General features: G+C 38.7%; 2 protein-coding genes across 2 annotated transcripts in view; both read left to right on the plus strand.

The window, feature by feature from the left end:
• Positions 1-27,359, plus strand: part of bcap29 (B cell receptor associated protein 29) — a 375,732-nt gene that overhangs the window by 321,284 nt on the left and 27,089 nt on the right. The window lies entirely within an intron of this gene.
• vps53 (VPS53 subunit of GARP complex) overlaps positions 1-27,359 on the plus strand; it is a 41,802-nt gene that overhangs the window by 4,722 nt on the left and 9,721 nt on the right. The window contains exons 5-20 of the mRNA XM_037677465.1: positions 4,247-4,333; positions 4,702-4,817; positions 6,007-6,126; positions 10,779-10,857; positions 10,966-11,109; positions 12,363-12,505; positions 14,585-14,726; positions 14,904-15,005; positions 15,138-15,232; positions 16,270-16,512; positions 21,974-22,121; positions 22,428-22,510; positions 22,614-22,692; positions 22,914-23,062; positions 23,158-23,227; positions 23,322-23,459. Of these exons, the coding sequence (XP_037533393.1) occupies positions 4,247-4,333; positions 4,702-4,817; positions 6,007-6,126; positions 10,779-10,857; positions 10,966-11,109; positions 12,363-12,505; positions 14,585-14,726; positions 14,904-15,005; positions 15,138-15,232; positions 16,270-16,512; positions 21,974-22,121; positions 22,428-22,510; positions 22,614-22,692; positions 22,914-23,062; positions 23,158-23,227; positions 23,322-23,459 (1,938 nt within the window). The remainder of the gene's footprint in view (positions 1-4,246; positions 4,334-4,701; positions 4,818-6,006; positions 6,127-10,778; positions 10,858-10,965; positions 11,110-12,362; positions 12,506-14,584; positions 14,727-14,903; positions 15,006-15,137; positions 15,233-16,269; positions 16,513-21,973; positions 22,122-22,427; positions 22,511-22,613; positions 22,693-22,913; positions 23,063-23,157; positions 23,228-23,321; positions 23,460-27,359) is intronic.

A 27,359-nucleotide genomic window follows, 5' to 3' on the forward strand; every position in this document is an offset into this window, starting at 1 on the left:
TCTAGCTGCAGTGAGGGATCCTCTGCACTCTTGTGCATGAAGGACAGCCGTTTTAAGTTAAAAGATTTTGTCTATCCGTTGTGCTGTAAAACTAATCATGCTAACAAGGCTAACACTCGACGTCTGTATTAAAACTCACCCAAGTGCTATCAGCTATTAGCTTCTCATTGACATCGGAAATGATGGCTTGTAACTCAGGTAAGGCTACGTCAGAAAAATATCTCGGACTGGGGACGATGTAGCAAGGCTCAACGTAGTCCAAAAATCTTCGGAATCTGACATCCTCACCTACTAAAAAAAAACCTTCCACGCTGCTGTCATTTTGAGTTTTCCTCTCCGCCGTGATCAGATCAGGTAGGTGCATGTGACGTCATCACATTGTGCTAGCGCTGCAGGCATCCTTGTCATTGGGTTGTCATACAAAAATTGTGCCTTTTATATTGGTGAGTTATTTTGATGGAATGGCCGATGTCTGATATTTAACTTTCCCGCTTATATCAGCCGATACCATGCTGATATTGTGCATCCCTACTTTTTAGTGTTTAGCTGATATAACAGGGAAGAAGCAAAATCCGATTTTTGACTTTCTTTTCACACAAAATAAGTTTTTGACATTTTTTATTCCACGGTTATTCTGCAAATGTATATGTTTACACCTTTAGTGTCAATGAGCAATAGTAAATGCTAGTTTGTAATTTCTTTTAGATTTACATCCCTACATATTTCTACATTATGTTTTGATTTGTGAAAAAAAAGTGCCACATTCTTAGCCCGAGTTAAATATTTAAAGATATATATATATTTTTTTTTTTGTTATTTATATATATATATATATATATATATATATATATATATATGTTCATCTGATTTTTTCTTCTCGACAAACACTAGCTTTAAGAAATGTTTTCCTTTCAGTTTTAAATGACAGAAAAATAATAGAGCGTAGAAGTGCATCACAGTGTACACGAGGTACTACATTTTTACACCTGGCTCTCAGATAACATCAAAACATTGAGTTATTTCCAGTCCTTTTTGTCTAGATATAATGTTCATATAAGGAATAATTCTCAGGTATTGTTTCATATGTTAAGTTTTGCTGTAGTTTAGGAGTTAAAGCCTTGTTTAGTTGATCTGACTGATTGTAGTATTTACTGAAAAATGCAGTATTTTTTAGTATTCTTCCTACATTAAAATACTACTTTGATGTCTGCAAGAAAGAGTTGTTCATCACGAACATGTTCAAACGTTTAAATGGAGGCTCTGCTGCTTCTTGTCCAAACTGTACAATACAGCAGCAACATGTGCTGCTTGTTGAACGTTAGAGATGCACAGGTTTGTGTGTGGTTTAGATAACATCTCTGGCATGGAGGCGCCTGCTGGGCACTGATCTTCTGAGCTTTTCTCAAGGCTAAATACAGGAAACGAGTACTCGGAAGCAAGCCAGATTGACTCAGCTGAGTTTGCATTCGCAACAACTGCAGCATTGAGACTACTGCTCTCATGTGTGCAATTTGTTTGCTCAAGAGCTACTGCAGGAAACCTCCTGAAAAATCCAGTGGCACTCTCATCCTCTTTGAGTTGAAATCAAAGAAATATCACTTCACCTGCCTTCATTTTGTTCTATTAATTCCTCCAGTTCCCACTGACCAAAAGAACATATAATAAAACATAAAAAGAAAGAAGGATGAATGGGAAGCACATTTTGTTTATTGTGCCTAAAAGCTAATCGGTACCAGACTTGTGTGTGGCTTCTGTAGCAGATGTTTGTAGATTTCTAGCTAGGTTTGAGAAAATTCAGCTTTAACCATTTGCAGTTTGACTAGGTGTCACCATTATAGTGGTATAATTAATGTGATCCTATAAGTGCTTGCTGCATTTTTGTTTGTGTGTTTGCCAGATGACTGTCCCCTCATCTGCTTGAGGTGCAGTGAAAGTGGTAAATTCCTCCAACAGCTGGTGCCAGATTTTTGCATTCATTGTGTCTGTTTAAAGGAGAGTCAAAGTTGTGTCTGCAGTGCCGCCACAGCAACAGGCCAAATTAAGCCAATTACCCTGGTATTGGATGTCGGGGCAAAATCTCTGTTTACGGCCATCAAAGAACAGCTGCTTTGTCAGATGAAGAGGAAACATTAGAATAGCTCTGCAGCAGTCTTACGATTTCATCTGTCAAATGTTTGATATTTTAACAGTCTGTATAATGACCTCTTTAATCTTCATCGTGACAGTTTCTATATTAAACTTGGCCTAATTGGCCCATGTGTCAACCTAAGCCCTAACGATGTTAAATATCTGTTTCGCCTCCTAATTAGATGTACAGTTTGTAAGAGTGTCCCCATTCTAGATGTTGGTGAAGGACATTAGCAGCATAATTTTTACATAAATTAAGTGCTATGGTTATAGTGAATGGGGAAATTATACATAATGTTTATTCTTTTAAAATTTTACCCATATAGCCACAGCAATGAATGTCAATTTATATACAAATCATCCACCATGTACTTGCCTCACACACTAAAATACTGAGATATGCAAGTTATTTTATCTGAGACATTTAAAAAAAAAAAAAGCTTTTGAAGGGATTCACTTACTTTATCTGCTGCCTACAGGTTTTCTGACACATGAATAAATATAACAAAACTATTCTGGATCAACTACTCCAGTTTTTATTTTTTCCTCCTTTCGGCTGCTCCTTTCTTCAGTGGTCGCCACAACGAACTGAGTCGCACGAAGACTTGGCAATTATTTTTACACCAGATGTCCTTCCTGACGCAACCACAGACCACTGAGCTACCACAGCCCTCTGTGTGGAGCAGAGAGCTGCTATCTAGGGTGCCCGGGGGAGCAGATGATGGGGGTTATTAAGGGTCTTGCTCAAGGGCCCAGAGTGGGACAAATGAGGGTGGAGGCAGGTGTGGGTGTTTCACCTATCCCACCCACAGTTTGATGTTGTCGGTACAGAGAGTTGAACCAGCGATCTTCCGATCACAGTCCCACCTTCTCTAACCTCTGCGCCACCACTCCCTCAATCAACTACTCCGTTTATTGTGTATAATTAAAGATCTGTGGAAAATATAAAGCACAATGATTACGTTGAAATTACTCGTAAAGCAAGTTCCCAACAAACATTTTAAGTAGGAGTGCACGATAAATCCTTAATTTTGGAAAATCGGCCAATACCTACATGAGAAACCGATTTTACTGATTTTTTTTTTAGTTTGTTTGTTTGTTTTAACAACAATTATCTGAACTTCATTTATATTGCAGAGCGCTACTTCATGGACGGTTAAAACAAGTTTGTATTGTTTCTAGGATATTATTCAAGGGTATATTTTTCAATAAAATAAGAGATGACCTTAGAACACCTGACAGTATTGCTTATAAAACAAAATCGGTATCGGACAAAATCGGAATTGGCAGGTCAGACTTTTTAGAAATTGGTGATTGTCCAGAAACTGTAATCTGTGCACCCCTAAGTTTAAGAGGGATCATCACTGTTGTATTTTTTATTTAACTGGAAGTACTCAAAAGGAAAAAAGTATTGTATTGCTTAGCTGGGACAATAACTGTTTTTAGTGTTGGTGACACTTCTATACTGAACATTCATTCTATATTCAACTTTATTCAAAATTCTTTGGAGGAGGACCCCCCCTGACACGAATGCAGCCTGTTATGTAATGTTCATTATACAGAATGGAAGGATAAATAACTGTATAATACATAAATGGACTTAACTTAAAGAAGTATTTGCATTTCATGTATTTGGCCCGCAGCCCTCTTATAGATTTTAACTTTGAGCCTTTCAGAGAAAAAGTTTGGGCACCCCTGCCTTAGACTGTCTCATAGGGAGAAAAAAATCACCCGCACATCTGTTTTTGTCTTTTTTTAAATCATCGTTGTTGTTGTTGTTGCTATCTGTAAACATGATTGTTCTTGACAAAACCTAAAAATCTCTGAGTGCATTTGAAAAATGCTTCACAGTAACATTGCTACCCTGTAGTGTCCCTTAAAGGAATAAACAACCATATAGAAAACCCATTATAAATGCATTTTCAGGTCCCATAATTATCATATCATAAAATAATGTATTTCTTTTATTAATTTTTTTTTGTTTTGTTGCACCTCTATGTCCGTACTTTAGATTTTTATATTAATTCACTCGATGCTTTGCCTTTTATGTTTCAGAGCCTGTATCATCAAAATCTGTATTTTCACGTATGTTTGGTGTTGCTCTGTTTGTTTGGCGCAGGCTTTGGAGGAAGCCCAGATAGCCATCCAGCAACTCTTTGGCAAAATCAAAGACATTAAGGACAAGGCAGAGAAGTCTGAACAAATGGTACACACTGACACAGCACACACACATAAGAACACACAAAATATGATTTTATCCCATTTAGGGCTGGTTGGTGTGGTATTTCTTCTGTCATTATCAAAGACAGTTTGGTGAGTCTGTTGTCTGTGCAAGTCATGGATGCCTTTTATACGTTTATGTCAGAGAGAAGTGAGTAGATAGAAATTTTGGTGTCCAGGTGCAAAGAATGGGACTAAAGAAGAAAGGCATGTATGGAAAAATGTATTTTTAATTAAATGATGTTTCTACTTTTGTGTTTGTATCCAGGTTTGTCAATATTTTTATCTTTTTTTTTTTCTAGTCTTTTCAACAGGCATTTGTTTATCTAAACTCTCTGGCCCATTCCTTCACAGGTAAAGGAGATTACAAGGGACATAAAGCAGTTGGACCATGCTAAACGACACCTCACTACATCCATCACCACCCTCAACCACCTGCATATGTTGGCAGGGGGAGTTGACTCTTTAGAGTGGGTACAATTGAATAATTTTACAGTAAACGTCTACAGATTTAATGCTTTCTGTTTTTTTATGGTTAGTTTTTTAACATAATGTTTTGTTATTATGTCGCTTGTTTCACTGGCCTTAAGATAAAAGTTTCCCCTGTTTATTGCAATATGTGATTTATTTTCAGAACAAGAGGACACTGCTGTAGTTAGGCCTGTCACGATAACAAATTTTACTGGGTGATTAATTGTCGCAGAAATTATTGCGATAAACGATATTGTTTGAAATTTGACAATAATTAGTAATTATTGTCAAATTTAAGAAGAAATGTTGGCTAATTTTATTTTGTGTGTAGTATGGCAGTATAAGACTGTTTGAACCGAAGGATGGATAGTGAGGGAGCGAGCAGCATGTCTCTTTAAGAAAAACGGGAGGGAGACCCCCTTGACGTGACATGTGCTGTCTCTCCTTCCTAGTTTTTGGTTCTCAAAATGGCGGATGCTTGGTGTGGTTTGAGCTCTTTAGCATAGCATTTTTCACACAAAGCTTTTAATTAAAAAAATCAGTAAACAAGTTCTCAGCTCCTTTTTGCAGAGGAAAAACACAAAGGCACGGGTTTCAACCGTGAATGTTGATCTTCGAAAAGACGGAGGATCCCCCCCCCCCCCCCCGAGGTCGGCCTGTTAGTGTAGCTTGTAGCTTAGCTTCTCAGCTTAGCTGCTTTTAACGATCCAAAAACACAATTTTGGACGGTTAAAATTGATTTTAAAGAAAAGAGAAAAAAAAGAGAAAGGGAGGGGTCAGTGAAGAGCACCGGAGTTGAGCCTTTTGTCATCCAATGTCTTCAGTAGAAAGAGAGACACGAAGAAACAATTAAACCGATAAATGAAAATGAAGTCAATAATTTTCATTTATCATTCGATTAATTGATTTATTGTTTATTGTGACAGGCCTAGCTGTAGGTAGTTTCTTCTTATTTTAATGTAACTAACTAAATTGTCAACGTTGTTCCTTCAAGTGGCTACAAGCATCTTCATGTTTTCAAATCTGTATTTTTTTCTACATTTTGTATTGTAGTTTAAACAGTTTGGACCAGTATAATATCTGAGATGTGTGGGCCACTTAACTACTTTACAAGTATCTCCTTACAAAATGTAAACCCAGACCTTTATGATAAACTAAAACATTAATACACACATTTTTTGGTTATAGAGCCATGACCAGAAAGAGGCAGTATGGCGAGGTGGCCAACTTACTGCAGGGGGTGGTGAATGTGCTCGAACATTTCCACAAGTATATGGGCATATCACAGATCAGACAGCTTTCAGAGAGGTAACTGGTTCACACACACACACACACACACAAACTTGGACATTTGGTGATCAGAAAAACTCACAATAGTCGTAACTAATTCCAGCTGCCCTGTTCCCTCCTTTTTGCTGAAATGTTCCTTCTTCCAAACTGTTGCAAAGCAGGTCCATTATTTGCTGAGGTTTTTTGTGTATTACATCCTGTTTATGTAGATAAACACACTTGCAAGAACTGTGGCAGGAAAACGCAGGAAGGAAACCCTCTGAGCAGACCCTCATTATTCCAACATTTATTCCATCTTACATGGGCAGGGACACACTTGTTAGAGGGTGGGTTAGTATCTCAGAGTTAACAACTGCTTCTGTCACTACAAGATGTTTTAATTGCAGTCTGCACTCAAGACTATTTCATATTTGCAACCAGTCTGTTAGTCCATGAACTTTTTGTTATTAGCTAATTTGGCGATGCTAAATCTCTCAAGTCACTCCTGCCTGTGTTTTGTCTCGTTTTGTTTAAACACAAGACTTTTTTCATCTACACAAAAGGCACACAGTCATTTTATACCGTTTCCATTTGTAATAATATTTTCCAAAAACAAAAATCAGTCTGGGACACTTCGCTCTGCTTGAAGTTCAGTTTCAAAGTGTTTGTCTGTAAAAACCTAAAAGAAAGGCCTTCTGTTTTATTCTGACCAAGGTGTGGCAGATAAGGTTCATACCAAATAACAGCTGTGTGTCTTAAGTGACTCTCATGATGGGGGGAGGGGTGCATGTAAAAGTGGAGGTGTGAGTCTGGGCTCACATGCAGTTTTTTTTCCATTCATTCAACCTTTATTTATACAGGCTAGCCTCATTGAGCCACAGGGACTCATTTACAAAAGGGACCTGTTCCAGAAAGAACATAAAATACAGACAACAATAACAGTAATAACAGTAGACCACAGTAAAAATGCAGTTAAAATAAGACTAGTGTACAAAACAATAAATCAGGGTGCTGTAAAACAAAGTGAAATACTAAAAACAGGAACATATTTGCTTTGATTTTTCTATTGACATTATCAAATGTTTGAAACCCCTTAAAGAAATCAAGGTGAACAACTTTAGTTCTTGTTGCAAGGTATTACAGGTTGCAGGAGCTGAGTAGGAAAAGGCCTTTTTGCCTTTTGTCCACAATGAGGGAACGCTGCAGGTAATGATGTCCTGAGAGCGCATGTTGTAACTGCACTGACGGCATGACACATGGGATGAGATAATAAGGTAGCAGACCTAGGAGGGATTTATAGATGAAAATGATCCAGTGTGAGAGACTACGTGTAGATAATTTTTTTTTTTTCATTTAGCCTTTATTTATCCAGGTTAGTCTCATTGAGCCACGAGAACTCATTTTCAAGAGAGACCTGTTTAGGGAGCACATGGTGGGGGTTAAGGGCCTTGCTCATGGGCCCAGAGTGGGGCGAATGAGGGTGGGGGCAAGTGTGGGTGTTTCACCTACCCCACCCACAATTTTGATGTTGTCGGGGCCGGGGCGTGAACCGGCGATCTTCGGATCACAAGCCCACCTCTCTAACCTCTGCGCCACCACTCCCTCCACGTGTAGATAATGATGACCAACTGGCCAAGGAGTATGGAGTGATGGGTATGGTAGTTACTGTATAACCAGTTCTGAATCTTAGTGCTCCATGGTAGACAGCATCCAACATCTGCAAGCAGCTGGCAGAGGCATTCATGTAAATAATGTCACCACAGTCGATGGCCGGCTGGAAAGTAGCGGCTACAAGGTGTTTTCTAGCATTTAGGTTTAGGCAAGATCTATTTCTGAAAAAGAAACCCAGTTTTAATTTCAGTTTCTTTATCAAGTTTTTGAAATGTGGTTTAAAAGTTAATAGTTAAGTTAATATAAAGTATTCTGACAACATGGGCTAAACACATTATAACTTTTTAACTCTAACTCTATAGTTAAAAAACAATTTTTTGCTTTTGCACGAGTCCTTTAGGCAAATAGATTATTTCCTTTGTTTTCAATTTTGGTATTTAAAGTCTTGCCTTGATGTCCCTAATTATTGAGAAGTTATTTTTAATTTAAAAGAAAGAACAGTATTTAAAGAATATTGAAGGGTGTTTGATCATATTGTGTGGATTAGTCAAAGTACAAATTAATGTTTATTTTCCGAGTGTCAGTTTTTAAAGCCTGATGCAACAACTGAGTTCTAAATAAAATAAATGTTTAAAGTCTCCGAGGTAAATGACCTGTCTCTCAGTGTAAACCTGCTCATTAACTCATACAGCTGGTTGTTTTTATGACTTCACCTCTGTACAGTGTGCATAAAGATGCAAATTAACAGCAAAGATGAAAGAGACAAATATATAAAGGCTAACTTTCTTAATACAAAAGGTAATTATGTATACCGGTAAGTTACACTCAAGAAATCTTTATGATAAACTTTAGAGTTTGAGTTATTGTCTAAACCTCAGAAGGAGTAATAAAAAGTGATATTAAAAAAATAATAATAATTTTTTAGTTTAGCCAATACAGTCAGAGAAAAGTTATCTCTGTTTTGCTTTTTTGACAGAGTATGATAAAACATTTAGTGCTGATTCATTGGTGTTTATATACTTTGTTTAAAAAATATATTTCAGGCAAATTGTTGAAAACCATTTTAGGGCCCTTTCTTGTTTTTCCTTCAGCGATGCCAAGTTTTTAGTATAATTTAGTCAAAAAGCAACAATTCTGTCTCAGCACATCAAACATTGTTTAAGTTGTATAATTTTCTCAATCTGATTCAACTACGACAACAAAAGTTTCATCATGATTCATTATGAATATGTTTTTATTGATGTATTTATAATTTTTTTTAAATTTAATTATGTATAGATGTCGATGGCCAGATGGAAATATTTCACATGTGACTTCTGGTCACATTTTAGCCACGTACAACAGAAAATCACAGTTTAAAGGAATAAAATGTCTCAAGTGTTTTCAGCACATTAGAACTTTGTGACAGTTTCCATTTGATCATTTAATTTCAGCTCAATTTAGCTTTCGTCACAATAGTCCTTTATCACAACGAAATGGAGTTTGAGCAAGTTTAACTTTGTTTCTAATAAGGTTTTTGCCCTTTAACCAAGCTATGCCTCTTCATGCATCAGTGGCAGCACTCATACGTGAAACAGGAGAATTTAATGACTTTAATTCACCAAGTTTCATATTTGCTGTTATTATTTATCCAGACACCGATTTATCACTGTCAGCTGTAGAGTGTGGTTGAGACTTTGTAGCCACACACACATAAAGGATGGCAATATGACCAGAAAGTGTTTAAAGGCAGTTCTATTGGTTTTAGTTAGTATTTTTTGGAAATGTTATGAACAGTGTTGTAGTGTCTTTAAACATACTGAGTTTGGAGAAATATACTTTTTTCTGACCAGATGGATGAGTTAACGGCTAGTCTGATAGAGGCAAGATCAAAGTATAGTGATTCTGTCTTGAAACAGTTTAAGTCTCAAATGTTTTATAGGAATTTATTTGGATACTTTTATATAAATCCTTACATTAACTTCAGTTTCACATTCTGCATTTGATTACATTGAGTTTTGTGGTACGGTGCAACAGCGGTGGCAGCAGCTAGCTGTACATCTGATGCCGTCTGGAGCATTTCCATTAAGAATATTATAATATTTCTGCCAGAAACGTAGTATAATTTGAAACTTACATCTGTGCTAGGATTTAAAAAATAACATTTGCATACAATACTTTAAGGCTTTACGACAACAGAAATCTACTTTGGCCCTGCTCCCACTAGCCATTCAAAATTGTGAAAGAAAAGCTTTGCAGAGAGTGGTGAAGGCTGCACAGAAGTCTGTCGGAGTCAGTCACCCCACCACCACAGACATTTACATCTCTAGATGAAGGAAGAGGGCCACCTGCATCATGAAGGACCTCACTCACCCAGCACACACACTTTTTGCCCTGCTTCCCTCAGGCAGGAGGTCAAGGAGCATTAAGTGTAGAACCACTAGACTGAGGAACAGCTTCTACCCTGAGGCTGTTAGACTCATGAATCTTTAACCAGGATAATCACTGTAAAAAAAAAATACTGTAATGCCACTTTGACTGATATGTGCTGCTGATTATTTCATGCTGCTGATTATTTCATGCTGCATGAGTGTTCATTCATATTCATCTGCTCACACAGACTCATGTTCCTGCTGCTGTTCGACATATTGTTTCTTTTAATTTTATTCTTAGTTTAGCATATTTCTTAGTTACATCCTGGATCCTTATTACTGTTTCTTTTACAGTTTATGTAAGTTTATGTTGTTGGAGGTAACTGGGACTCTTGTGTACACAATTTCATTCCACCTCATGTACCACATGATATAAAGAACCTTGAATCCTTGAAAATTAAAATAATTGTTCATAACGTTTCCACAGAAATCAATTTCAAAATGTGACCAATGCATTTCTTATGTTTGTGTGTGTGTTATTTTTTTAATTACCATTCCTTTGGGTGCTGTCCTGTACTCATCATTGATTGGAATGGCTATTAATATTTTGTTGTGGCAGATGAACTCAGTGTCCCTTTATTTTATATTTCAAACCAAAAACAACTTCCACATTAAAATTGTCTAAAAGAAGAATCGGCTGATTATTTTCATTGTTGTGGTTTCTGGTAGAGTGAAGGCAGCACAGAGTGAGCTGGGCACTCAGATTCTGGCAGATTTTGAAGAGGCTTTTCCTTCTCAAGGCTCTAAGGTAACTATGTTACATAAATTGCTTAATTTTGACTTATTAAAAAAAAAAATCGTCTGGAAAAAAAACACAAAACAACAAAACCGTTTATGTTTCCACATGTTTATACAGAGACCAGGTGGACCCAGCAACGTGCTGAGAGATGCCTGCCTGGTGTCAAATGTGCTGGACCCACGCATCAAACAAGAGATCATCAAAAAGTTCATCAGGCAGCACCTGTCTGAGTATTTGGTTCTTTTCCAGGAAAATCAAGATGTAAGAAATGTTCAAGCAGAAGTAGAACATTTTTGTCTAATTTCACATCCTACACATGACAGGATCATAGTTTATCTTCTTCTTTCAATTTTTCCCTTTTCATGGGTCTCCACAGCGAGTCATCCTCCTCCATCTCACTCTGTCCTCACTCCAACTACCTCCATGTCCTCTCTAACTGCATTCATGTATCTCCTCTTTGTCTTTCTCCTGTACAAAAATGTTTTACATCTGATACCTTTCCTGACACAACTCACCTTCTACTTGATTGATTGATTGATTTTTATTGTCAATTCTGCATATGTACAGGACATACATAGAAATTGAAATTGCGTTACACTCCCTACTCAAATTGCAGCAAACAACAACATTAGCAAAAATAAACTAACACAACTAGTTATATAAAAAAATATAAAAAAATATAAAAGTGAACAGCAGCAGGACCTCTGATGCAACGTGCTCAATAGTGACTAACAGGAGACAAAGGGACGCTGACTGAAGACAATAACATGATGAGAGGTAGATAATGGATGTGCAAGGCCAGAGTAAACAAGGTAGATAATGGATGTGCAAGGCCAGAGTAAACAATAGTGCAATATAAAGTATAAACCTGAGAAACTTAGTAAAGTGAAGGTGTGCATACCGGTTCTATATAGAGTCACAGTTATGTACTGATGAGGTGATTATGTGGAAATGACAATACCAGAATTACCAGAATAAACAGGACGAGTTGATCATAACAGTAGTGCAAAATATAATGCAATAAACAGTAGAGTGAGCTTGTAGGCTGTTAAAGTGACCGATTCATGAACTATTCATAAAACTAAATAAATGTCCCAGAGCAGTTTTGAAGGGGGGGGGGTGAGGGGGGGGTGTCAGGAAGCTGAGTTAGTGTGTGCAGGGTGGCAGAAGTGGGAGAGGGGGCTGAGGGGGGGCAGGCAGAGAGTTCAGCATCCTCACGGCCTGATGGACGGAGCTGTTCCACAGTCTGCTGGTCCTAGAACTGAGGCTACGCAGTCTCCGCCCTAATGGCAGCAGGTTGAAGAAGCAGTGTAGCGGGTGGTCAAGATCTCCCACCCAGCAGAGGACTTTACTTCTGAGGCGAGAGCTGTGGAGGTCCTGAAGACTTGGAACCGGCACAAGAGATACACTGGCTTGTGCTCCCCTGTGGCTGGTTTTCATAGTTTTATCTTGAGTACCCTGATTCAAATGTGTGATACTGTTAAAAGAAACATTGTGTTCCTTTTGTTTTTCAGGTAGCTTGGCTGGATAAGATCGATCGCCGTTATGCTTGGATCAAACGGCAGCTGGTAGACTACGAAGACAAATATGGGCGCATGTTTCCTGAAGAGTGGTGCATGACAGAGCGGATTGCTGTGGAGTTCTGCCACATCACAAAGTAAAAACACAGAACACCTATCAAAAAACACAGTACCTCTGATTTCCATGGTCAGTGAGCTGAAGTAAATTCCATTGTTTCTGTGAGCCTGAGTTGACTCTGGGAACTGGTACAACTTTCTAAGCTGTTGGAGTAGGTGGCCCACATAGGCACTGCCCCACTGTTGATACGTCTCCTTTTTCCTCAACCTCATGAAAGAACCCAGTGGCTTTGGGCTCCGTGTGCTGCCGTTGGCTGTAACCGAAGCTCCTTTTACTTCGTCATCACACCATCAGAAGAACCCTTCATTATGCCACCAGTGCTGGTTCTCACCAAATCAAACAAAATGGGTGTAATGTAACCACACTGTGTGCTTTCAGACCAAATGCTGACATTCTGAAATCAGAGGCAAGACAAAGAACATCAACAGCTTCTGTACCGTGGCCTGCTCGGTTCTGTGACGACCCAAACACTTAAAATCAGTGTTGATCAGCACGGTTGAATCAAATAAGCATCACCGTTTTAAATTTAAATAAAACATCGGACATTTTGTTTTTATTTTATTTGCAAAAGACCTGCATGCAAAATGTAAGACTACTTGTAACAAAAATCATTGAAGGCAGTTTGGAGCACCTCACTGTTTTCTCTTTAAATCAGGGTCAAATGAAGATGAAGTCATTAGTTAGAGAAAAAAAATATGTTTTTCAACAAAATACAGCACAAATGCTGAGTGCTCAAATGAAATAAGACTGGGTTATTGTTAAATAACAAATTCTTAAATTAACAAAAGCTAAAAGCTGAAATTAGTTAAACAAAATCTAAAGCTAAAACTAACAGAACTCAACAAAGTCCATGCGCAATAATCCAAGATTACAATCCAACATTTTTCAGTCAGGTCATCTGGACAGTTTCTTTTTTTTTTTGTTGTGCTGAAATGTTTCGCCTTCCATCCAGAAAGCTTCATCAGTCAAGGAAACACAAAACACAAAACTGATTCTTCCCCCAACAGCTTACTCCAAAGTGGAACAAACCAGTTATGTTGGTGCTAAGATGGTCTCTTTGCCACGCCCCCTCCTCCTTGTGTTGTGTGTTGATATGATATTATAAATTATATAAATTTTATATATAAATAAATAAATAAATAAATAAATAAATAAATAAAATTAGGATTATTGAGCATGCATCGGGATATGTATATTAAGGCGTTTTAAACCCTTCCCACATTCTTGCAATATTCTAAACGATTTTCTAAACTCTAAATGCTCTTAAAGAGCACAGAATGTCATGATTTCAGCTCCCTGCCTCGTCTGCTCTTTGCCACCTGCAAACGCTCTTGGCCCACTCTCACTTCTCCTCTCTGCACGCTGCAGCAGGAAGTTTATCCTGCAGTATGGGCTGCACAAAGCTTCAGGAGGTGCTAAATAATTCAAAATAATTTATTTTAAATAAAAATCCCATGCCGATTGTGCTGCTCATCCATCAATCAGCCAATTGTGTCATGTCCAATCTTATTTTGAAAAACCGCGATAGACTAAGTCCAGGATAAACGAACCGCAAAGTAGCGAGGGACTACTGTACTACATTATTCTGCATGGTCTTTGTCAATTTGGCCTGCTGCCAATGCAGATGCCAAAAAGTGGGCTGAAAATGATGGAATACTATATAAATATGTAACATATATATATATAAAAAAAAAAAAGAAAAAGTGCCTTTTATATCTGTGAGTTACTTTGATGGAATGGCCAATGTCCGATATTTAACTATCACTATGTCAGCCGATACCATGCCGATAATATTGTGCATCCCTATTTATGTTGCCTCTGAAGATCAAGTTGTCAAGTTAAGTGCACTAACCTTCAAGAGGTTAACACTTACTGCTCAGTAAGCTTAAATTCTTACAAACATTATATTTTTAGTTCTTTTCATCTTCCTCTACACAACCTGTTCAAGCTTGGTGAGAATTATAGTCTGTCTTGTCTAATGTGCTGCCTGAAATTGCTTGAATAACAAATATTGCGTCTGCACGGTGGTCCGTTCTGTCTCCTTCCCCAGCACGTCTGAATGAAGCAGCCTCTGTTAATATTTGTTTGTGTCACTAAGGGTGGAGCTGGCCAAGGTGATGCGAACACGAGCAAAGGAGATTGAGGTGAAACTGCTCCTGTTTGCCATTCAGAGGACCACAAATTTTGAGGGTTTACTGGCCAAACGCTTCACAGGATGCACCTTGACGGACGCGCCCAGAGTAAGAAAAGTAAAATAAAAATAAAGGCACACAAGACTCTTTTAAAGTGCAGCTTACAAAATGTTTTCAACAAAGGATTACCTTTAAATTTTGTATGCACAATGGAAGATCTGATTGACATTAAAATAACAGAGCAACAGAGTGTAATACTTAAATTATGTTGTTTGTTTCATTTAGCAGCCGAAGAGGCCAGAGAGCCCACTAGACTCAACTAACCCTTTTTTAGAAGATGAACCAGGGGAGGATACAGGAGCAGAAAAGGATGAAGATCTTGCTAAGGTGAGTTGACATGAGATAATGTGTTTAAATGTTACATAAAAGTTTCTTAAACTCTTATTTATAGTATTACAGTATTATTATTATAGTATTATCGTTATTTTACTGTAAATCAGTTCTGCTTCATCCTTTCAGCCAAGGAAGCCTAAAGCTCCTGACAACCCGTTCCACGGCATCATCTCCAAGTGTTTTGAACCTCACCTATACGTCTACATAGAATCCCAAGACAAGTGAGCATCGCATTCATTGACGTTGCTAAAGTTTAGGAGAATTAAAAATCTTAATCTTGGTGCACAAGCTCAGATTTAGGAGCAGGTTGTACGTAAAGCTGGCACACGAACGCCTTTTCACCTCCTTTTCATCAATCAGTTTCTCCACACCACTCCTCTCTTCATGCTGCTTCACCTCCCGTCTTTCCAGCGCTTGTTCCTCCTGTTCATGCTTCGGTCTCCACTGTGGCAGAAATGTTTCCCATTAGCTGCACTACCACAGAGGCTGAAAGAAAGAGGGAGTGAGGTTGAATAAATGCTGTCACAGCAGATCTGCCTATTTTCTTTCCCACCTCCTTTTTTTTTCTGGTAGCCTTTCACCAGTCTCTCTTTGTCTTAATTTATGTTTCAGTCTCTTTTATTTATTTATTTCTATCTGTCATTCTGTTTTTTTTAAGAGTTCTTATTATTTTTCTCCTGTTTCTTCTTTTACTGCCCCTTCTTCTAATTGTTACCACCATGCTTCAGTGCTCTGAGAGTCACTCTCCTACCTCAGTGCTGGCACCGTTTCCTCAAACTGAACACAGTTCTGGGACTGCTGTGTTTGCCTGCAGCTCTTTGGAGCATTAAATGCTTTTTGTCTGTCCGAGGGGACAGGACTGACCCATACAGCAGCTACAACCTCATTTTACTTCGGTCCAAAGACAGAGGCCAAATCGGCGTGTCCCCAGTGGGACATAGCTGAAGAGAACAGTGGCCTGCTTGTTTTGTCCTTGGCTTTATTTGCTTGATTCAGTAAAATATAGGCCACAACAACTGGCTGCGAATCTGTATGCTGTAGAGGATTTGGCACAACAAATATCTTCTTATTCATTTGGCTGTTTGCCTTTATGCTTGTTATGTATTTTCTGTGGTTGGGGACTAATCATATGTCTTTAACTTTTTTTATAGTCCACCAGTTTTATTTAATGAGACCCTAATTCAGCATCTCGTGTATATGTGTGCATGTGTTTTTAACCCTGTGTGGGTTTGACTGTGTATTTCTTGGATCTGTGTAGGAACTTGGGTGAACTGATCGACCGGTTTGTGGCTGATTTTCGAGCACAAGGCCCACCCAAGGCAGGCACAGAGGAAGGTGGAGCAGTGCTGCCCAGCTGTGCTGACCTTTTTGTTTATTACAAGAAGTGTATGGTCCAGTGCTCCCAACTGAGCACCGGTGAACCAATGATCGCCCTCACAACCATCTTCCAGAAGTTCCTCAGAGAATACGCTTGGAAGATCCTCTCTGGCAACCTGCCTAAGTAAGACTGGTTCGGTTATGAATTTTTTACAAATATGTACTTTTTGGTGATGGAGCTGTGTGCTTGGTGGCATGAGTGTGTGTTTAGCTTGCATTTTATTCTAATAACACACATTTACCAACTACAACCTCATAATCGCAGCAAACACAAGTGGTGATGTACAAATAATACTAGTAGTACTCGGGATCACTCTAATGGTACTCGATAGAAACTTTGCTTTCGGCTTGTGACAAGGTAAATACCAAGCTAATTGATCGTTTTAAACTGTGGTTATAAATCTTAAATTCAGACATAGCCAAAATGGTGTTTGGTTCAACAGTTTGATCTTGACTCCAAATCTAAACTACTCAGAAAAGAATTGCAATGAAGAGTATTTCAATTTAGCCAAAACTGAAACCCTGAGGAAACTGGAGAGCACGATGGCTAACCTCCTTGCTACTGGGTACTAATGCAGTGCCAGTGAATTCTTTATGGACATGCTAGCAACAAATGTTCCTAAACTATTAAGAAAGTTTAGTTAAAGTTACTCAAACTTGTATTCATTTTTGTAGGGCAGAAGCAGAGACGAGGCCACAGTGTATGCAGTGCAACAGATAAAGGAACCTGCACATCTTAAACTGCATTCTTCAACCAGGGTTAGAGTTAGAGGTTTTGTCACTTCGCATGTTTATGCCAGAAATTATTAAAAGCCTGCATCTCCGTACTGCTGTTTTTAAATGTCTGTCCTTTAATGGTGATACCTAAAGAACTGAGGCAAAATTTGTTATAAAATATTTTAGACTTACCGTGTTCTGAATTAGCTCTTAGATAGACCCTTTTGAAATAGCTGTTAACTTCATTCTCCAATGAGGATTCCTTCTGAATTCTACTAATTTAAATTACTCTGACTACCAAGTGTGTAATTCATTCAACCTTTATTTAGACAGGTTAATCCCATTGAGCCTAGGGGACTCATTTACAAGAGAGACTTGATTCTAACAAAGTGATGACAACAATGGACAACAAAGACAATAACAGACGATCATAAAAGGATGCATACAAATTGAGATTTTATTTTTTTTTTACAAGTGAAAATAAAATGGTATTTATAACAAAATGTAAACAAAAAAAAAACAGCTAGAATGTAGGGCATTGTAGTAAACTAAAAACAGGAACATGTCTGCACTGGTTCTTGCCTGGAACTTCAGATGTTTGAAGCCACTTAAAGAGGTCAAGGTCAAGAGCTTCATATCTTTCTGCAAGATATTCCAGGAAACAGGAGCAGAGTAGGAGAAGGCCCTTTTGCTAAGTTCAGTCCGCACTGAGGGAACACTGCATGTAATAATGTCCTGAGAGAGCACACTGTAGCTGCACTCACGCAGAGACATGTAGGAGGAGATGTAAGAAGGCAACAGACCAAGAAGTGATTTAAAGATGAAAATGTAACAGTGAGAGAGTCTGTGTGAAGTTAATGATGACCAGTTAACCAGTGAATACAGGGTGCAGTGATGGGTACGGTAGTTACAGCCAGTTATGAATCTTAGTGCACAATGATACACGGCATCCAATAACTGCAGGGTGCTTGTGGGGGAGTTCATGTAAATAATGTCACCGTACCCACTGGAGGGAAGGAAAGTCACAGTTACAAGGTGTTTCCTAGCATTCAGAGTTAGACAGGATCTATTTCTGACAAAGAAACCCAGTTTAACTTTCAGTTTCCTTACTAGGTTTTCCACGTGGAGCTGAAAAGAGTCATGCGACTCAACCAAGATACCCAAATATTTGTAAGAATCAACAAGCTCAATAGGGACACTGTTCAAGGATAAAATCAAAGGAAGAACTGCTGGGACCGACTTCCTTTGGTTTTATCGGCATTTAGTACAAGTTTGAGACAGAACAAATATGACTGGATGAAGTCAAAAGTAGATTGCAAAAGCTGGAAAACCTTAGCAACTGTTTTAGCTCGACAATAAACAACTATTGTCAGTATAGAAATATAAGGATGCATCAGGGATGATCAGATCTACATTGCCTATGTAGACTGTGAAGAGGGTGGGTTCTAAGACAGAGCTTTGTGGTACACCATTGTTGACTGTTAAATAACTGGAGGAAATACCATTATGTTGAACACATTGCCTCCGATCTGAGAGATCGTTAAAGAACCAACCAATGGTATGATGTGAGAAACAAATTTCTGAGAGCTTATGACACAAGATGTTATGACCCACAGTGTCAAAAGCTTTAGACAGGTCTAAGAAAAGTGCAGCACAATAATCCTTAGCATCCAGTGCTTCAACAACGTCATTAAAAACCTTCAACAAAGCAGTTATTGTGCTGTGTTGTTTCCTGAAACCACATTGTAAGATGTTAATTGAGTCCAAATACTTTTTGATTTGAGAGTTTATCAGTTTTTCTACAACCTTAGCTAAAATACAGAGTTTAGAGATTGGTCGTAATGGTTAACCTAAGTCATGGTTCAGTTTGTACTTTGGTATGAGGGTCACACTAAGCTACAATATGGGGGAAAAAAAATCCCAATGCAACATTTTTCTACAAATAATAATTCCTAGAAGCTGAAACAAAATTCATATAACTCTTGTATGCATGGATGATCTCAGGTAGCAGGTCATGCACAGCAATTTAGGATTTGTCAATAGGTATTCCCTGCCAGCTCCTTGCAGATGTTGGATGCTGTCTACCATGGCGCTCAAGATTCATAATTGGTTGTAACTACCATACCCATCATTGCACCCTGTATTCATTGGTCACTTGGTCATTATCTACACATAGACTCTCACACTGGTTTATTTTCATCTTTAAGTTACTCCTTGGTCTGCTACCTTCTTATATCTCCTCCCAGTTGTCACGTTGTCAGTGCAGTTACAGCGTGCGCACTCAGGCCATCATTACCTGCAGCAATCCCTCAGGGCAGACTGAACTTGGCAAAAAGACTTTTTTCCTACTCAGCTCCTGGAACACCTTGCAACAAGAACTGAAGTTCCATCCATCCACTGTCTTATACCCGCTTCTTCCATTTTGGGTCACGGGGGGTCACTGGTGCCCATGTCCAGCAATCACTATGCGGGGGGCAAGGTACACCCTGGACAGGTCGCAAGTCCATCACAGGGACACATAGAGACAAACGAGACAACCATTCACTCTCTCACTCACACCTAGGGACAATTTAGAGTTACCAATCAGTCTAACATGTATGTTTCTGGTTTGTGGGAGGAAACCTGAGTACCTGGAGAAAACTCATGCTTGCACGAAGAGAACATCCAAACTCCACCCAGAAATTCCCCAGACCGGGATTTGAACCTGGATAACCTGCTCGCTGAGAGGCAGCAGCTCTACCAGTTGTGCCACTGTGCTGCCCCATGATTGACATATTGGTCAAAAAAGAACACATGCAGACTCAGCAGCTAGTAAACCAAGTTGGTTCTGGCGGTAAAAATAAATAAATGAAATACATAAAATGCATTTTTTCAGGAAAAATAATTTTAACTAATTTTACACTTCATTAAAAATTGTGTTTGCAATTATGTCATCTGGACTTCGTTTTTTTTGTTAAAAAAGAAACGTTTCGCCCCTCATCCAAGAGGCTTCGTCAGTCTGAGGCCTAGCCATCTGGTATTACCCAGCAGCCACCCTGACTCTTGTGTTTCAAGCCTGCCTCAGTTACCCCTGAAGTCTGGCCTTTTCACTAATGGTTTCAAAAACACAAAGTTTGTTTTCTCAGTCATCCAGGTATATAACAACAAAAAAGGTTGAATCATGTCATCTGGACTTCGTTTTTTTGTTAAAAAAGAAACGTTTCGCCCCTCATCACTAATGAAAGGCCAGACTTCAGGGGTAACTGAGGCAGGCTTGAAACACAAGAGTCAGGGTGGCTGCTGGGTAATACCAGATGGCTAGGCCTCAGACTGACGAAGCCTCTTGGATGAGGGGCGAAACGTTTCTTTTTTAACAAAAAAACGAAGTCCAGATGACATGATTCAACCTTTTTTGTTGTTATATACCTGGATGACTGAGAAAACAAACTTTGTGTGTTTGCAATTGTTTGCATTTATATTGTTTCAACTAATTTATACGGGAATGGTTACATTTACCTCACCTGTAATGAACAAAAATTTGTTAGAAATCAACTTTTCACAGACACACCTGCCACGCTCACATTTCTCACTGTTTTCGTGTGCTGTTGAGTTGTTTGAGAGTTAAACCTTGAACCGATAGCTGCGCTCTGTTTGGGGGAGCTATCTGGAGCTGGTTATGTTGTGGCAAAGCCTAATATGCTACCAGAAAAAAACATCTCTGGCTCATTGGCCACATCAGAAATCCTCACTGACTGTGGTGGATTCTCACGCGCACACACACACACACACACACACACATATAGGCACGTTCAGATACTCATGCATGCTAATTACACACTTGTGTTCCCACTCGTTTTAGTGATTTTCTGAGCTGAATACAAACACTATCAGATGCACTCAGACACATTAGATCTGCTGAACACTCGCAGACACTTGCAGACACCCGGCCGTTGTGGTGTGCTGTGAATTAGTCTCATGAGGTTTTGAAAGGGGCCCTCAAAAGGAGCTTGAACTATGTTGTGGTTTTACCCACGTCTCTGTTATGACGTTTATTAATATGATGTCGCCAGTGGGGCCGCTTTGGCTCCCATTTTTGCATCTGTTTTCAGTTATGCCTATTGTGTCTGAGTTACTAAAAAATAGCATCCTTTATTTGTACTTTCTAAAGCTGTCTCGCACAAGAACGATTTCCTTTAAGCTTGATAAAGAAGATCACAGCAGCTATAGTCAAGAACAGTCACATTTTAAGGATTTGTACCTATATTTTTTAGAGTAAGTCAAAGGCATAGAGAACTCTTTTGGACACACGGTATAAAGGATGTGAAGTCAAATGTGTTTTTTTTTTTTGTTTGTTTTTTGTTTTTGTTGAGAAAACACAAGCCTAATTGCAGATAAAATTTACTAAAACATCAACTAAACGTTTTATTCATTATTGTTTAATCATAATTATTTATTCATTATTATATTCAGAATTTTGAAATTGATGTTTTGAATTTAAGGTTGGCTGCACAGTGTGTCAACTTTGTTTGACTTTTATCAATATTACCATACATCCATCCATCCATCCTCCCTTTTTACCTGCTTCTTCCTTTTTGAGTTGTGGGGGTCACTGGCACCCATATCAGCTATCACTGAGCACGAGGCAGGGGACACCTGGACAGTTCTGTAAAGTCCATCACAGGGCCACATAGAGACAAACAATCATTCACTCTCTCACTCACACCTAGGGACAATTTAGAGTTACCAATCAGTCTAACATGCATGTTTTTGGTCTGAGGCAGGAAATTGAAGTATCTGGAGATAACTCACACATGCACATGGTGAACATTCAGTCGCTCACAGTCGTCATTTGTCTTCCCTGCCTCTTTTCTCTCTGTGATTTTGTCCAGGTCCAACAGTAACAGTGGGGGTCTCACCATCAGCAGCCTGCTGAAGGAAAAAGAAGGCTGTGAGGCGACCAAGTTCACTGTAGATGAGCTCTGTCTGATCTGTAGCATTCTCAGCACTGCAGAATACTGCCTGGCCACCACACAGCAGGCACGGACCACTCAACATGTTTTAAAATGCTTGAATTTGTATTTGTTATGGATATATATGCAATGAAACTTGCAACACGTTTGTTATGGCGGCGGCCATGTTTGACGAGTGTTTAAGGAACTCTCACTGACAGTTATGACTACAGTAAAACCTAAAAGGTTCTGTTTAGTGCTGTACTTATACAGCCGTTTTGTCAGTATTGTAAAACACAAAATGAACAAGGTTTTTTTTACAGATGCGATCTCGGAGCCAACATTTTTTATGTGTTTATGTGTGCACTTAAGTCCTTGTTTATATATGTTCCAGTTAGAGGAGAAGCTAAAGGAAAAAGTAGATAAAACATTGGTGGAGAGAATAAATTTGACTGGGGAGATGGATACGTTCAGCACGTAAGTGACAGCTGCAGTCAAGCACTTTTCCTCTTTTAAATTGAGCCTCGCCTTCTTTGTTGTGACATATTTTGATGCTTTTCTTTTTTTACGTTTTCCACAGTGTGATCTCCAACAGCATCCAGCTGCTGGTTCAGGATCTTGATGCCGCCTGCGATCCCGCTCTAACGGCTATGAGCAAGGTTGAAAAACATTCAGCTCATTTAACAGCATTAAATCAAATATATCTATATGTTAACAAATTTTCCCTGTAACTCTAATATAAGAATGTTACAATTTTGCATTTTTTATGTTTTTATGGTTAATTCCTCCCACCATTAAAAAGATGTCTGTTTTATTGTGTGATTAGTTGAACAGTATCTGGTGCTCGAGCCTTCTGAGACCTTTATCTCTCTCCTGGTAGATGCCGTGGCAGAGTGTGGAGCATGTGGGTGACCAGAGTCCTTATGTGACTTCAATTATCATGCACATTAAACAAAATGTGCCCGTCATCAGGGACAACCTGGCCTCCACGCGCAAATACTTCACACAGTTCTGCATCAAGTTCACAAAGTACATTCCAAAAACAGACATTTATAAATCTCTGTTTGAACCACATTTAAAGGCTTTTAATTCTAATATATTTGTCCTTTTCTTTTCTTTTTTAGTTCTTTCATTCCCAAATTTATCAACCACTTATTTAGATGTAAGCCAATCAGTATGGTGGGAGCTGAACAGGTAAGCTCAGTTTGCTTTAATTTGTGCACTGTTATGGAAGAGTTGCTGCTTTTATATGTCCCTTTCTTTTTTGTGCGAACTCGTCCACTGCCAGCTCCTCCTTGATGCTCACTCCCTGAAGACTGTCCTGTTGGATCTGCCCTCCATCGGCTCTCAGGTGCTCCGGAAGGCACCTGCCAGCTACACCAAGATAGTGGTGAAAGGCATGACCCGCGCAGAGATGATTCTTAAGGTGAGGAGCTTAAAGTGATAGTTCAGCTCTTTTAAAGTGGAGATCTGTGGAAATGTTATGAACTATTAATATCTTACCTGTGGCAGATAGCTCTTTGTACGTCCTTGGTTTGGAGAAACGGAGTTTAAATGTAATGGGTTGGACGAGCTAATATTTACTCTAAGTGAGCCAAGACCAAAGTGGGTTGATGCATCTTAAAACAACTCTAATTTTTTTTGAAGAATTTCATTTAAAAACTATTTTATAAACTTTCACATCATGTTCAGTTTTGCATTACACACTTATTTACATATTTACTAGGATTCGTTGGTGCAAATAGTAGTCGCAGCTAGCCATCACACGTCCAGAGCAGCCTGAGGAACTCATGGCAGGAGTATCACATACTGTATATGGAAAGATGTAATCAAAACTGACTGCAGGGAAAAGGAATGTAAAACAGCATACACATAAAATCCTATATATTTTTTAGATTAGAGTTGTTTCAAATTAACTGTACAGTAGTCCCTCATTTATTGTGGGGGTTATGTTCCAGACACCCCTGCAAAGTGAAAATCTGTGAAGTAGGGAGCAATTTTTTTTGCTGAGGTCATTCTAAGGGCTTTTTACAACAGGTAAGATAATGATTACTCGTACGTTTTTCACAATATCCCAATTTAAAAAGACCGAACTCTCTCTTTAAGCAAAAAAGAAGCAAATAATTAAAAGTTTTTTTCCCCCAAACATTTTTCCGTGCAATTTAAAGTTCAAATTAGTACAGATATGAAAACAAAATTGTACAAAATGTTATAATTTATTTAGGAACAAAAACACTTCTCCTTTCTTCTTGGGACACTAGAGAGAAATATTTAAACTGTTTAGCTTTAACACGTAAACTTTGGAGATGCTTAAATCTGTTTGACTGAAGGATTTTTATGAGAACTTAAGTCTAACTCTAAATACAAGCTTGTTTAAGTCAAACACAGTATCAGTGATATACAGTTCTTTCAGGACACTTTACATTTTATGACATTTAACTTACCGGTAACTGGCTAAATCTGTGCTGCCCGTCTGTACTTCAGTCGATGACCTTTAAAGGCTCGGAACTTCAGATAAACCCTTTTTTTCTGTCTATGAGGCCCAAACAGGTTGTCTTTATCTTTTGTTTGCTGTTTAGCAGATTTGGTGATGAAGCTTCGACATATTCAGTGAAACACGAGCTTTAACAATCAACCAGGAACAGTCTGGCATATCCCGCACCTACCGACCGCTTCCATTGATTAAGGTTCCATCATAAGCAACAAAGGACTGAACAAACATTCCTCCTGAGTGTTTGAGGTTAGAATGGCGAGCCAGCTTTAAATGTTTGTCCTGAATGAGTCAGTTGTGCAGATTATCCACTCAGGAGTTTATTTTGGGCAGAATGGCCCTTTAATTGTGTCTTTAACCCCACTCACAACATCACTTTATGAGCATGTTTCCACAAAATAGTCCCTCTCACATGATGCAAGTCGAATTTAAGAACGGAGCACTACTGGTTTTAATGAATGAGCAACAGGCACGTTATCCTTCAGCCCAGAATGTGGTTGAGCCTGTGAAAAGGTGCGGGTTAGTCTCTGTGTGTGTGAGTAGGTACAACCATGTGCACAACAACACAACTACGCAGTGTTAAGTAAATGCTCTTTACAGTGGGGGTGAGAGAAAACAGGATTCAGCTTGAAATTACCTTATGAGACTCTAGAGGACACTGGTATGTGGATTAACCCCACCCCAATTAACTGTCTCAGGAGTAAAGAGGAATGCCTGCCTGTCCCCTGGTTTTTACAAGACTCCCTGGAGGTCTTCTTGCCTTCCTCCTGTTGGACTGCTAATGTTCTACTTGTGCCATCCCAACCCTGCTTTTCCACTGAAATCAGTTGACCAAAGGGAAAACTGTTTACAAAATACTTTTGATTTATGCCGGTTATGTCTTCTGCAAGTTAGTTCGCTGTGGTGACCCCTGAAGAAGGGAGCAGTCAAAAGAAAAGAAAAAAACAAATGTCTGTTAAGAGGACTTCCACCTCCGGTCTTAGATTTAAACCCTCAAGCTCGAGCACGCCAATATTGTCTCAAACACCGACGGGCTAAAGCCAAAACTTAAAGTAATAGTTACTCAAAATGAAATAAAAAAAGAAGTGAATTTGCAGTTGCAGTCTCATTGAAATTGGGGAGCGAGCAGCAAAAGCAATTTTAGAAAATTGCTGCCTTTTTGTTACTGCTTGCAAAACTGTATTTGTGGTTGGGCACATTATGTTGTAGTCCATCTCTGCCCACTTTGTACAGACCTTGACAACCACCCCCACCTAAATGATTTAAACTACCAGAGTACACTTTACAAATGAAAAAACAAAACAATGTTTTACCTATTTTTTGATAAGTATATTTTATCATCTGTATTGTTAGACCTTGACATTCAGGGTTGTAAGCTCAAATGCTTTCTATCAAAAGAAGAGTTCCTGTGCGGTCTAGTGCTCTAGAATAACACAAATGGAACTGAAAATATACATCAATTTTAGGGATGCACGATAATGGGTTTTTGGCTGATATCCGATATACCAATATATTAAAAATTATTTGTCCGATAACCGATACCAATACTGATTTTATTTATTTATTTATTTTCATAAACCTATTTACAGAGACTACATAGCTTTCTCTGCTGTGGAATTAAAATACTACATTATTCTGCATGGTCTTTGTCAGTTTGGCCTGATACCAAAAAGTGAGCTGAAATCAATCAACCTTTATTTAGACAGGTAAATCCCATTGAGCCTTGAGGACTCATTTACAAGAGAGACCTGATTTCAACAAAGAAAGATGACAACAAAGGACAACAGCAACAACAATAAACAATTATAAAAAGTCATAATACAAGGTTTTTTTTTGTTTTTTTTTACAAATAGGATGGCTAAAAGGAAAAAGGAAAAGGTAACAAAAAACAGTTAGATTCTAAGGCGAATGTAGAAAACTAAAAACAGGAACATGTCTGCATTGGTCCCTGCCAGGAGTCCAACAGATTCTTAAAGACACTTAGAGAGGTCAAGGTCGAGAGCTTCAAATCTTTTTGTAAGATATTCCAGGAAACAGGAGCGGAGTAGGAGAAGGCCCTTTTGCCTAGTTCAGTCCTCATTGAGGGAACACTGCAGGTAATAATGTCCTGAGAGCGCACGCTGTAGCTGCACTCACGCAGAGACATGTAGGAGGAGATGTATGAAGGCAGCAGACCAAGAAGTGATTTAAAAATTAAAATGTACCAGTGAGAGAGTCTGCGTGAAGTTAATGATGTCCAGTTAACCAGTGAATACAGGGTGCAGTGGTGGGTACGATAATCACAGCCAGTTATGAATCTTAGTGCACCATGATAGACAGCATCCAACATCTGCAGGGTGCTTGTAGGAGCGTTCATTTTCACCATGAAATGATGGAATATTTCATCTTGGATTATGTTTAATGTCAAATTTATTCATGACATTTACTCTAACACAACGACAACACTCAAACAGTGCAAATTTATAAATTTTCACAAATCTAAACTCAACAGCGTGCGTGATGTCATAACGTTGTGCTGGCACTGTAGGCATCCTTGTATGTGTATGCACAGTGCCTTGTGAAAGTATTCAGCCCCCTTGAACTTTACAACCTTTTGCCACATTTCAGGCTTCAAACATAAAGATATAAAATTTTAATTTTTTGAGAAGAATCAACAAGTGGGACACAATCGTGACGTGGAATGAAATTTATTGGATGTGTCAAACTTTTTTAACAAATAAAAAACTGAAAAGTGGGGCGTGCAATATTATTCGGCCCCCTTGCGTTAATACTTTGTAGCGCCGCCTTTTGCTGCAGTTCCAGCTGCAAGTCTCTTGGGGTATGTCTCTATCAGTT

The sequence above is a fragment of the Nematolebias whitei genome, chromosome 6 (assembly GCF_014905685.2).
Source record: "Nematolebias whitei isolate Nwh7 chromosome 6, NemWhi1, whole genome shotgun sequence".
Taxonomy (NCBI): Eukaryota; Metazoa; Chordata; class Actinopteri; order Cyprinodontiformes; family Rivulidae; genus Nematolebias; species Nematolebias whitei.